Source organism: Xenopus laevis, chromosome 8S (genome assembly GCF_017654675.1).
Source record: "Xenopus laevis strain J_2021 chromosome 8S, Xenopus_laevis_v10.1, whole genome shotgun sequence".
In the NCBI taxonomy this organism is placed as follows: Eukaryota; Metazoa; Chordata; class Amphibia; order Anura; family Pipidae; genus Xenopus; species Xenopus laevis.
Genome location: NC_054386.1, coordinates 577,788 through 591,422, shown reverse-complemented (window position 1 = coordinate 591,422; position 13,635 = coordinate 577,788). Strand labels below are relative to the sequence as shown.

Genomic DNA, 13,635 nt, shown 5'->3' with positions numbered 1-13,635 from the left:
AAATGTATAATGAAGCAATAGAATTCTTAATGAATCAGATGTAAATTAAGCGTAGGACTGGCCAGATATGGGATGACTTTTAATTTTTCAGTAGCACAAAATGTATGAACCGTATATGTGTGGAACTGTTTTGCCTGAGCCCTAGCGGCCGCTATGAGCTAATAAAATAAAAAAGGACTAACTGCATGAGTGGCCGAGCTGTGTCTTACTCCACACCTGACTGGCCGGTGTCCTTGCACCAATCGTGTAGAAGAATCAAGGCAAGGGGGGTTTAGGTACACCATTTAATATTTATTATAGGCATTTTATATACATTATTTTTCAACAACTGTTTTTCTGCGATACAATCATAAAAATGTGCCGACTTGCAGTCTGTAAAACAAAAACCTTACAAAACTTGCAAACTGATCATTATTGGTTTTCCCTTGTTTTTGTGGAAGACTAGAAAAGAGTTCTGTGGAATTGTCTTAGTCATGCACATCACAGAGACCCGGCATCTCTCAACAGCAGATACTGAGTGTCGGCAAAAGAATGGCGAGAGGAAATCTAGACGGAGGGTTAAAGATGGCGGCAAATCCAACGTGCAAGAGGAAGCTGAAATAGAAACGTGGGGGGATTTCAGCCCCATTTTGCATGTGGAAATGGCTAAACCGGCAATGTCTGTTGTTTTGTTCCTGATCACGAATCTCTCGACTGTCCGTGATTCTCCTCATTTACTTGCTTATGTGCCAGGCTCCAAAAACCGTAAAAGTTCTTTCCCCCCCACTTACACAAATAAAACAATGAATAAAAAGCAGAAATAAATAACAATAAGCGGTTGTAATTAAGCGAGGAACCCTTCGGATAAATTAACTCGTAAATAAAGTAAACATACAATATATCACACAGTGATAGAATGCTGCGATTGGTTAAAAAGGGGGAATTCTAGGGGTGCCAGACGGGCAGTGCTCCCACTTTGTTGCCCGTTTAGTATTAGCAGGAAAAACGCAGTAGCTAATTGGTTAGTCTCTTTCCAAACAGTAACCCCTGAGTTATTGGCAGCATGGCCGACCAATGGCATTACAGGGATGCAAAGAGTGGGAGGAGAAAGGGAAGGCAATAAAGAAACATTCACGTTGTGTGTAGGGGAGGAAGGATGGCAGTATAAAAAGCTGTAAAATTCCTGTTTTTTTACCTTTTAATACGGCTGATAAAAACACTGCAATTCTGCGACAGCTTAAATATATATATATATATATATAAAAAGTAAAAACTACAGTTAGACCCAAAAAACGTGTGTGTTTATGCAACGCTAATGTTAAAAAATAGAGTTACACACTTGCTTTCAATGCCAGAAAAAAAAACTTTTGTCAAGAAAAAGTTGCTTTTAAAATCCTCTCTTTGGCAGCCAGGCACGGACAGGGTTAAACCCAGCACCTCATTGAGATCTCTGCAGTGTCCCGAGCGTGAGTGCGAGACAAGCCATTAGTGAATTCATGGCTCTCTGAAACCTCTCTGGGTGTCAAACCAGTGTGAAGTTGGCTGCTGCTCCTTTAAAATGAGGCTGAAAAAGAAATGTCGGGAGAAATGCTGAAAGTCGAATGCATTATATGAGGACGTGATGCGACGGGGACTAGACTGTGCTGCGCGGCTGCATCATGGCAGAGAAGTTGGCAACAACCCCCCCCCCATTCCTTGTGTTCGTTCCTCCTGCACATGGTGGAGGTTACAAGTAGACTGGGAAAAACACCTTGAACAAAATATATTTTCTAAAGAGCGCTAAAAAAGAAATATATATTATATTATATATATATTTATATAGGACAGACACCCTGTGCAGGGGCTGCAAATACTGGTTACTGCGAGGGAAACAAAGGGTATAAATGACAGTAATTACAGCTCTAGAAAAAGCCGTCCTGATAATAAAAAGAGAAGGGTAATGGGGGGGGGTGTAACCAGTATGTGACTGTCCTGCAGCAGAGGGAGCTCCGCGTTGTAGTGTTGAAGTGGCTGCACATGGCAGTGATATCTCAAGGTTTTGCTCAGCAGCCATTTGCCTCTTTTGCCTCGAGGTTTTGTCCCAAATGCACTTGAAAAGGAACGTTGAACATGGGGTCACACAAAGACCTTAGCCAGGGCGTCTGCTCCAGCGCTAGCAATAAATGCTTTGGTTGGATGAAAGGCAACATCGTAAATAGATTCGTCTAACTTTTTGCGGTGGGCCGTTATCTCCTGCACGCAGGTCTTGCTGTCCAGGTTCCACAGCCTGATGGAGCAATCATGGCCTGAAGGGAGAACACAGGTCATTGGGCATGGCTTCCAAACTCTTCTTATGAACAGCAGCAATGCCAACAAGTATCCAATGCTATTGCAGCATATAATGCACTTACAATCAAGGATTGGCGCTAGATAGAGAAAGTAACTAGACAACTCACCCCTGTGTTACATGTTCTGCCTCATATCATCTCCTACATATTTATGGTTATTCATGTTAAATCAAACCAGAGATATAAAGCAAACTAGGGAAAATGCTGCTCCCGTGCAATGTGAGCAAAGGCAACAATTAGCAGCAGAGGGCAAATGTGCAGCACTAGGGTGCACCATAAACTGCTCCCACTGAAAGCATAGTGTGTCCCCTATAGTTGTACTTTACTGCAGTGATAGGGTCACTCTGAAGCAACCAGGTCTCAACAGCTGCCTCCCTCAGGGGCGTAACTATAGAGGAAGCAGACCCTGCAGTTGCAGGGGGGCCCAGTGAGACCCTAATTAATTTTAAAGCAATTTTAATATATCTTGGTAAAATAGGCCAACTTATAAATATTTTGGGGCCCTAAATTGAATTTGCTATGGGGCCCAGTAACTAGTTATGCCACTGGCCTCCCTTGATTCATGGACATAGTATAAATCATCATGTCTTTTCCATATATCCTAAGCAATGTTCCCACTAATTCCTTCTCCAATATGTGAGAAAAAGTTATTTTGTGGCCACATTTATCCTCAGAACAAGTGCAGAGCTTAGAGGGAACATTGGCCCTAAGTAACTGGAAGTCCTGAAGCAAAGAGTAAGGACACAGAGGGGCTCACTCACAGAATACCTGTAGGGAACACACTCATATCATTATTATTATTATTCAGATCACATGATACGCTGCCCAGAGGAAAAAGCTCCCACCCGGCTCTTACTCACTTCCAGACATCAAGTAGATTCCATTTGGATCCACGGCAAGACTCGTCACAGCATCCAAGTGAGCCACCATCAAGTGGATAGTTTTTCCTAAGAGGTAACATATATTCGTGTTACGAACAGTCAGAGATATGATGGCAATGATAAAACATCTTTACATCTCCATAGTTTGTCACATGCAAGACTAGGGGGGCTCAGTTCTAAAATCCAAGTGCAGCTCAGCATGAAGAAAACAGCAATGCTAAAGGGGAATGAATTGATGATATGCAGTGATTTCAAAATTGAATCTCTACATAATAAACAGGGTAAATTCCCTTGGCAAACAGTTGAGGGGATCCAAACAGAATGTTCCCTCTGAATTAAAACAACCTTTACAAATACATTTTATTTGTGTTACAAATGCAGTTGGTGTGTTTGCAAATTGAGTTTTTTTATACGGAACAATTCCTTTGAAAAATATTTCAGCCAGGTTAGAACTCAGTTGGCTGCACAATTCATACCTGATTTATTGTCAAAAAACTTGATGTGCCTGTCTTCATATGCTGCAATAGTAACAGGGAGCGTCGGGTGACTCACAATTTTATTAATATGGTTTGAAAAGGGAGCACCTGTAATAAAAAACAAATTCACATCAAATGAAAAAGGGGGTCCGATTACTTGTATAACAGCAATTAAACGCATTAGTTGGATTCTTACTTACTAGAGTCAGAGGGTGAGGAAAGCTGTACTACAGACTGTGAAGTTTCTAAGTCATAAACAACAATGCAACCACTTGTAAAAGAGGCTACAGCATGGGCAGGGTCACAGCCAATAAAATCAACAGACGTGGGGATCCCATGTTCTGAGGAAAAAATGCAAATGCAGCATGTTATGACCAATCACAGAACAGAAGGACACATAGGCTCATTTTATAAAACAAACTGCAGAAAAGGGGGCAATAGCCAGAGCATTTTCCCAATGCCACACACAAAGAGAACACACCCATTTATACACTGGTCTCCCTTGGTCTGTGGGTGCAGGATCTTATTCACATGTATAGTCTTAGGTGCAACTGAATTGTATATGTTTAATGTATAGAAAGCTGCATTCATTATTGGGTCTTGCAATTGTGCTCGTAATATTAAAAGAGATGACTTTATTCAACTCTAATTCAAAAAAGAGGCCCAGTGCTGCCGACTTATGCTGGAGGAATAAAGACATTTCAATACCCCTAATTGTGCTCAGGACAGAAAGCTGTGCCCTCACCTCTGTTTCCATTGTAGGTGCCAATACACTGGGTGCCTGTTGGTGGACTCCATAACCGTACGGTACCGTCAGCAGAACAGGAAAGCAAGTTATCTTTAACTCCACTATGTGACAGGCCCCACACGGCATCTGTGTGCCCAACTAGAGTTCCAGCCAGAACACTTGGCTCTGAAGGGAAAGAAACACTAGTTAAGGGCAATGCAAAGACAGTATAAAAAAGCTGCAGTCAGATTCATATTTACACAGTTCTGCGCAAATATCAAGTGTATCAGGGTGCAAACCCCAAAAGCAACACATATGGTAAGTTCAACATTTTGTCACTAGGCTCTCTAGGGACCAAGTTTCATGCCCCATCCCAAGATCTTTTTTGGGTCAATAACAAAATAAAGTGTGCGGAATATCCCTGAATCAGACTCTGCGGGAGACAGAATAAGCTACTAAAATATGCTCCAAGCCCTTTAAGCAGAGGTCTGGTGTCCATCATGCTGGAATGCCTGGCGAGATGCATGCGCCAAATCTAGTGAAGATAACCAGTTCCAGCAGTGTAAGTTTTAAATTAATAGGTCAGGACCCAACAAGGATCAGCAATGTTGTGTAGTTTAAGCTCCATAATTCTTACAAACAACATTAAATTGGAGGGTTTGTGCAGTTTTTACATGCTCTAGACTAGGACATTCCTTGACAATTTTCCGTTGGTCTTTATTGGTCAAACATGAACTTCACCCTTAAGTCTACATGGATTGGTGGGATGCAAAGCTAACTCAGACTTAACCAGAGGCCCCTGAGAAACAGGTCAAGGACCCCTGCAGTATTGGAATGTTTCAGAACCTTCCTCATACAGTCATTGGCACTAAGTCTACTAGCGCAAACTACTGCCTTTCTTACCATATGTATCATATGGATCAACGTTGGGGCTTGGCATTTTCCACCACTGTATTGTTGAGTCTAGCCCTCCACTGTAGCAGTGTTCTCCGCTGCAGCCGACCACAAGAGAAAGGACAGGCCCACTGGGGGAAAAAAACAAACATACACAAATGAGCTGAGCTTGTGAGATCATACAAAGGGGAATTTGTGATACTCACCATCAAATCCTTTTCTCTTGGGATGTCTGTGGGACACAGGGACCCTGGGATACAGCATCCACCAGCAGGACACTAGAGAAGAAGAAGAGACTCCTCCCTTCTGCTTTACCCAACAACACTTCCTGCTTCATTCAGTTTTGTCTAACAATGCGAGACCTCCCAAGAGAAAAGAATTTAACGGCGAGTATCAGAAAAACCGTTTTTCTCTGAAGGAGTCTGTGGGACACAGGGACCCTGAGGACATACCAAAGCTGTCCTATTACTCTAGTGACGCCATGACTTTTACACAACTGCGGCCTGTAGTACCTTTCTGCCAGATGCTGCAAAGACCTCATAGCGATAGAGTTTAGTGAATGGATGACCAGGTAGCAGCTCGACACATTTTCTCTGCTAAGGTTTGATGTTGAAAAGCCCAGAATGTACTGACCCCCCTGGTAGAGTGAGCCGTTATCCTCAGAGGTGGAGACTTTCCAGTGCCACATAAACTCTGCAAATGGCTTCTCTAATCCAGCTAGAGATGGGGGCCTTGGATGCAGCCATTGCCTTCTTATGGTCTGATGGAAGGACAAAGAGTCTGGCAGGATCTGATCTCTTTTGTACGGTCAAGGTAAAATTTGAGAGCCCGGATATGGCCTAGAGAATGGCGTGCCACCTCTTTAGGGGTGAGTGGGTTGGGACAGAAGGTTGGAATAGTAATGTCCCAATTAATGTTGAAGGAACTAACCACATTGGGAACAAATGACGAAACATTACAAAGTACCGCTTGGTCAGAATGAAACACCAGGTAGGAACGCTGACTTGAAAGAGCCCGAGTTAAAAGACTCGGCATGCTGAGGCAATAAAGTGCAGGAAGACTTCCAGGTAAGCCTAGCCAAAGGTACGGATGCAAAGGGCTTGAAGGGAGGCGTCTGAAGTGTAGCGAGGACCAGGTTAAGGTAGTATGGGATCCCTATAAGGTGGGCGAAGACAAGTAGCTCCCTGTAGGTACATGTGGACATCCATCTGAAAAATAACTGAAAGAGCCGAAAGTTGTGACTTAAAGGAACCAATGGACAGATCTTTGTCCATGTCTGCAAGAAGGTCAGAATTTGTGGAACAGAAAACGTGTCTAATGGAGTTCTCTGCAGGTGGTAGGTATGTGCAAACACATTTTGTGGGCCGCTAGCATCGTAGAAACGACCAATGAGAACCCTTTTTGCTGAAGAATTAACTTCTTAATAGCCACGCCATCAAATTGAGAAAGCTCGGGTTTGGATGGTAAATTAGGACTTTGAGAGAGAAGGTCTGGAATCTGTGGGAGATGCCAGGGCTCTGATTTGCTGAGGTTTACCAGATCGGTGAACCAGGCTGTTGTGGCCAGTAAGGTGCAATCAGAATTACTATAGCTCGTTCCCGCTTGATTTTCTTGAGGACCTGGGCCAATAGAGGCAGGGATGGGAACACATATACCAGGTCAAAGTCCCAAGGGACCGCTAGAGCATCTGCCACCAGTGGGTCCCGACAACGTGCCATGAATAGAGGCACTTGGCGGTTCTGTCGTGAGGTTCACCTCTGGTAGACCCCACCGATTGGTGATGGTTACGAAGATGTCCTGCTCCAGTGACCATTCCCCTGGGTCAATCCTTGGACGACTGAGGTAGTCAGCCTGCCAGTTTTGGAGATCATTGCATTGTTGGATTCCACCATGAGAAGGATGTGACTGACTTCTTTATAGGCTTTTCAGCTCCTCATGCCCCCTTGATGGTTTCTATATACCACTGTGGTGGCCATCATCTTGGGGCCGAAGTAAGGCTGAATGAAGGAACGGTAAATTGGAAATGGCGGCTTTGAAATTTTTGTTGTGGGAAGAAAATGGATATATGGAGCTGCGTGGACACTACGAGAAACTCTGAGGGATTCATTGATGCAATGACAGAGCAGAGGGACTCCATTTTGAAACAGGAAAAGTTTTTGAGCAGTTTTAGTTCTAGGATAGGAGGAGCTTTTGTACCTTGTGTGGCCCCCCTAGAAAAGGGTCCCTCTTGATTGCCCTCTGCCATCTGGATTCCGGATGGGAGCGGATGCCTGAGCCCCCCCTAGTGCCGCAGCTCACATCAGGATGGTGATCCTTGTTCAGGGTGGCGAGTGCTTGAAGTGTGTGTCTGGATAGAGGGCAGAATATAGACGTGCATAGACCATGAAGTGGATGAAATGATGTCAGCGCGAGACTTCAGTTTCCAGTCCCGTGCATAGTGGTTCACAGTGGAACACAAGGTGGCTTAACAGAAAAATAATTCTCCTGATCTGGTGGCAATGCAACCGGACTATGGGGGGGGGGGCAAGGCTGGCCAATGCACAGGGGAAAATAGTGGTGAGAATCATACTGACCCTTATGCTGCATCTTCGTGCTGGACAGCTTCTGCTCTGATATTGGCAGAGACAGGCATGTGTGTGGCCGGCTTCAAAGCAGACTTACTGGCCCCTGCACCAATTATCCTACGGAGGGAGAGGCTATGCCAGAAGGACACTTATACGGAGATCTCTTGAACAACCCCTGGTGCCAGTGTACCCTGCCCGCACAAATCATGAAGTAATCCTGTCTCCTTGAGGAGACTAAAGAAACAGAATGAAGCAGGAAGTAGTGAGGGGTATAGCAGCAGGGAGGAGGAGTCTCTTCTCTAGTGTTCCGCCTCCTACTGGTGGATGTTATACCTCAGGTTCCCATGTCCCATAGACTCCTTCAGAGGAATAAAACAGTTAAATGTATCAAAAGCTATAAAACATATTTATAGACATATGAAGATAACAAATCCCATTTATTTTGACCGAGATAAAGGTTTGCCCAGAGGCAAGGTCATGCAAATTGCTACTGACACAACTGCCAGTTTTAGCAGCCCGGCGACATCAATGGAACAAGCCATCTAAACGTTGGCTTCTATAGTTCCAAAGAAACAAAGTTATCATCAATTATCACAGCTTTGCATTCTGTGCCAGAACTAGCCAATCAATCTTTCTATCAAAAAAATGGACCTGTGGCCAATAGAGGCAAATATATTTGGTGATGCAGAATAGTCAACTGTTTGGAAATAAGACCAGTGAGCCCACATACCTTCAGTGTATGTAACTGAAATGTCATAGCACAAGTTTGTTTTTGAAGCAGACAGCTACAAAATGATCAAGTCTTCCAACTACTTACATGTGAGCTCTAAACGTGTAGATGGGTTCCACATCTAAGGAGGCACTCCTAAATCAAGAGAAGAAGACTTGTGTTAAACGTGTTTCTAGCTTACTAGCAGTCAAGAAATGTCCTGCCATGGCAACGGTGATACAAGGACATCAAGTAAATGACTTACTTTTTGGTGGGAACAGTTTTCTGCAAATTCCATAGTTTCAGGGTGTGGTCCTCAGAAGCAGTGACCAGAACAGGCTCCAGCGGGTGAAAGGCTAAAGCCCGGACTCCATCAAAGTGGCTGCGAAGGGTATACTTTGGGTTCCATGTCTTCCTAAAGGCATCCTTGTTGGATGGAAGCTTCAGAAGAGAAAAACCAACTTCAGGCATAAAGAAAAGGCAAGTTCACCATAAGGGTAAAGACAGACAGAGCTACTAACAGCTGCTACTTGTTGTAGCTACAGAATATGACAGGGAATCTATAGCAAAGTATTTATCTAGACCACAAAAAAAGTAGCTGCTAATAGAAGTTGGAGCTACTATAAGCAGCTACATTTTGTGGCTACAAAATGGCAAAAAAAATTTAAAAAAGTACCCTGTCATAGACAATGACTTATACACGCATAGTGTCTTAGCAAAGCCAATTATCACTATTATCTATTTTTGTAGCTGTGACAAGTAGCTGCTACTAGTAGTTTTGTGTGTCTACACCCTTAAAGAAACAGTAACATCAAAAAGTGAAAGTGTTTTTAAGAAATGAATATTTAATGTAGGGTTGCCCTGTACTTGTAAAATTGGTGTGTTTGATTCAGAAACACTACTATAGTTTATGTTAACAACTGCTGTGTAGCCATGGGGGCAGCCATTCAAGCACAGGATACACAGTAGATAACAGATAAGTACTACTATAGGTTATATAAACAAGCTGCTGTGTAGCCATGGGGGCAGCCATTCAAACACAGTAGATAACAGATAAGTACTGCTATAGTTTATATAAACAAGCTGCTGTGTAGCCATGGGGGCAGCCATTCAAGCACAGGGTACACAGTAGATAACAGATAAGTACTACTATAGTTTATATAAACAAGCTGCTGTGTAGCCATGGGGGCAGCCATTCAAGCACAGGATACACAGTAGATAACAGATAAGTACTACTATAGTTTATATAAACAAGCTGCTGTGTAGCCATGGGGGCAGCCATTCAAGCACAGGATACACAGTAGATAACAGATAAGTACTACTATAGTTTATATAAACAAGCTGCTGTGTAGCCATGGGGGCAGCCATTCAAGCACAGGATACACAGTAGATAACAGATAAGTACTACTATAGTTTATATAAACAAGCTGCTGTGTAGCCATGGGGGCAGCCATTCAAGCACAGGATACACAGTAGATAACAGATAAGTACTACTATAGTTTATATAAACAAGCTGCTGTGTAGCCATGGGGGCAGCCATTCAAGCACAGGATACACAGTAGATAACAGATAAGTACTACTATAGTTTATATAAACAAGCTGCTGTGTAGCCATGGGGGCAGCCATTCAAGCACAGGATACACAGTAGATAACAGATAAGTACTACTATAGTTTATATAAACAAGCTGCTGTGTAGCCATGGGGGCAGCCATTCAAGCACAGGATACACAGTAGATAACAGATAAGTACTACTATAGTTTATATAAACAAGCTGCTGTGTAGCCATGGGGGCAGCCATTCAAGCACAGGATACACAGTTTGTACCACGTACATCGTAAGTGAAATCCGCATCATTTGTGACGGTGAGGTCCGCCAAGTCGCCGAGTCCCAAGGCGCTTTCCAGAACATCTTCGGATCCCATTATAAAGGATTTACCAGATCCAGGAGGAAATGCGATCGGCTCAGCTGCAATACAATGTCGATTTAGTAAACTTCACAAGGAATTTCCTTGTGGTCAATTAACAATTAAAAATGAAAGTGGAATATTAAATGTTCTTGGACAACGTTGACCTGTATTTTGAGTGATTTCGGACTTTAGCTTGTGATCCAAGACCAGTCCTGTTCTAATTGGGAAAGATCCACTCATACTGTGGTAACACAATGGCTAGCTCCAAATGAACTGCTACAAGGCTAATCATTATTGTTATAATATTCTATAGAAAAAGGGACACCACTCCATCTAGAGGCTTTTTGCACCTTGGGGTGCAGTCTCTTTCTTTACTCATTCTCGCTAAAATTACGTGACGTGGCTTGGGACGTGCACCTGTAAGTAACCAGAATCCTATGGGTACCAGTCACAAGAAGTATAGTTTGTGAATGCGATAGAGACATTGTAAGCTCCACTGCAGCAACGACTTCTTAATGCGATACTGGCACGTCTCTATAAAAATCATAGGAACGTGTCCGTATCAGGGAAGAGATGCAGTACAGGTATGGGATCAGTTATCCGGAAACCCGTTATCCAGAAAGTTCCGAATTACGGAAAGGCAGTCTCCCATAGACTCCATTATAATCATATAATCCAAAATGTTAAAACTGATTTCCTTTTTCTGTGTAATAATAAAACTGTCACTTGTACTTGATCCCAACTAAGATATAATTAATCCTTATTGGAAGCAAAACCAGCCTATTGGATTTATTTAATGTTTACATGATTTTCTAGTAGACTTAAGGTATGAAGATCCAAATTACAGAAAGATCTGTTATCCGGAAAGCCCCAGGTCCCGATGATTCCGGATAATAGGTCCAATACCTGTATGACAAATATTTGCTTTTGGCTGCAAATATTTAGTGTGCAACATCTCTTCACTGATACGGACACGTTCCTATGATTTGTATAGAGACGTGCCACTATCACTTTAACAAAGAATAAATCTATAAGCAAATTTTTCAGCACCTTCCTCTGCTCTTCCACCTTCATGATCAGTAATTATTGAGGAGGGTGTGTTGGCTGGGCTCAAGACTTCTGCTGGGATGTGAGAAAGATCTTCGTCCCCTAGGTCTGCAATCATGTCATGCAGTTTCGTCCTGTTTACCCCTGGAAAGTAGAAGAAGTTGACTGAATGAATAAATGAATGAATGAATAAATAAATGAATGAATGAATATATACATAGTGGATTTCCCCTGCTTTCATCAGTGACGTGGCAGCCAGGACTTAAAGGAATAGTAACAATAAAACATCAAAGTGTTTTAAAGTCATGAAAAGATCATGTACAGTTGCCCTGCACTGGTAAAACTGATGGGTTTGCTTCAGAATTACTACTATAATTCATATAAACAAGCTGCTGTGTAGCAATGGTGGAAACTAAAAAAAAGGATATATGGCACAGGTTAAATAGTGGATAACAGATAACATTATGTTCTACAGAGCTTATCTGCTATCTGCTGTGCAACCCGAGCCTTTCTCCTTTGAATAGCTGCCCCCATGGCTACACAGCAGCTTGTTTATATAAACTATAGTAGTACTTATCTGTTATCTACTGTGTATCCTGTGCTTGAATGGCTGCCCCCATAGCTACACAGCAGCTTGTTTATATAAACTATAGTAGTACTTATCTGTTATTTACTGTGTATCCTGTGCTTGAATGGCTGCCCCCATGGCTACACAGCAGCTTATTTATATAAACTATAGTAGAGTTTCTGAAGCAAACACACCAAATTTAACAGTGCAGGACAAGGCAACTGATGTTACTGTTCCTTTAATACATTCACCAATAGTTATATATTAACATATCATCATATATTATTGTCAATACATTTGAAATATGCTTTTCTACTCTGTACAGGGAAAACCATAGAAGTCCTAGGTATGTTTGCAGTAGCATTGCTGTAAGTTCTGTGGGTTCAGCTGCTCCTGCACACAGTGTTATTGTACTTATCACACCAGCCCCAGAATCACCTGTTTACATGTTCCACATCTGATAGGAGTATAATAAAGTGGCAAGATGTATTATGTAGTGCAGCGGCCCCCAACCTTTATTTATCTGTGAGCCACATTCAAATGTAAAAAGATTTGGGGAGAAAAACCAAACATGAAACAGTCCCTTGGGGTAACAAATTAGGGCTGTGATTGGCTATTTGGTAACCCTTTGTGGACTGGCAGCCTACAGGAGACTCTATTGGCAGTATACTTTGTTTTTATGTAATTAAAACCTGAAATTCAAAAATAAGCCACTGGGAGCAAAATCCAAGGGGTTGGGGAGCGACATGTTACTCACAAGCTACTGGTTTGGAGAGCTTAGGTGGTGCTGGAGAAGTGGATGATACAACCCATTATCAACATGTACTCAAACAATAACAGAAGTCTATTACAGCCCATTACATGGAAACATTTCTACTACAGTAGAACCCCCATTTTATGTTCTTCAGGGGAAAAAATAATAAAGTTGTATATTCGGGGGAATGTATTATGTGAGATTTATTATAGCCAGAGGATGCAAAAAGTCAGAATCCGAAAATACTCCATCTTTCAGTTAATAGTGCTGCTCCAGCAGAATTCTGCACTGAAATCCATTTCTCAAAAGAGCAAACAGATTTTTTTATTTTCAATTTTGAAATCTGACATGGGGCTAGACATATTGTCAATTTCCCAGCTGCCCCTGGTCATGTGACGTGTCCCTGCACTTTAGGAGAGAAATGCTTTCTGGCAGGCTGCTGTTTCTCCTTCTCAATGTAACTGAATGTGTCTCAGTGGGACCTGGATTCTACTATTGAATGTTGTTCTTAGATCTACCAGGCAGCTGTTACCTTCCCATTGTTCTTTTGTTTGGCTGCTGGGGGGGGGGAATAGGGAGGGGGGTGATATCACTCCAACTTGCAGTACAGCAGTAAAGAGTGATTGAAGTTTATCAGAACACAAGTCACATGACTTGGGGCAGCTGGGAAATTGACAATTTTTAAACTGTCGAGGTCCTGTAGAAGTCAATGGCAGAGGTCCTATTAGCAACTGGAAGATATTATGGTCTGCACTGGGTTTCATACAATGATCCGAACATTTCTGGCCACTCCCCGTTCCCTT

The 13,635-nt window shown here is 42.5% G+C and overlaps 1 protein-coding gene across 3 annotated transcripts in view; it reads right to left on the bottom strand.

Moving 5' to 3' along the window:
• Positions 1–270: 270 nt before the first annotated feature.
• Positions 271–13,635, bottom strand: part of strn3.S (striatin 3 S homeolog) — a 39,643-nt gene continuing 26,278 nt past the window's right edge. For all 3 annotated transcript variants that reach the window (XM_018232186.2, XM_018232185.2, XM_018232187.2), the window contains 10 exons: positions 11,514–11,654; positions 10,389–10,522; positions 8,823–8,998; positions 8,666–8,713; positions 5,294–5,415; positions 4,409–4,576; positions 3,864–4,004; positions 3,664–3,771; positions 3,167–3,253; positions 271–2,264 (listed from right to left, as the gene is read on the bottom strand). In XM_018232186.2, coding sequence (XP_018087675.1) covers positions 2,095–2,264; positions 3,167–3,253; positions 3,664–3,771; positions 3,864–4,004; positions 4,409–4,576; positions 5,294–5,415; positions 8,666–8,713; positions 8,823–8,998; positions 10,389–10,522; positions 11,514–11,654 — 1,295 coding nt within the window. In that variant the 3' untranslated portion in view covers positions 271–2,094. The remainder of the gene's footprint in view (positions 2,265–3,166; positions 3,254–3,663; positions 3,772–3,863; positions 4,005–4,408; positions 4,577–5,293; positions 5,416–8,665; positions 8,714–8,822; positions 8,999–10,388; positions 10,523–11,513; positions 11,655–13,635) is intronic.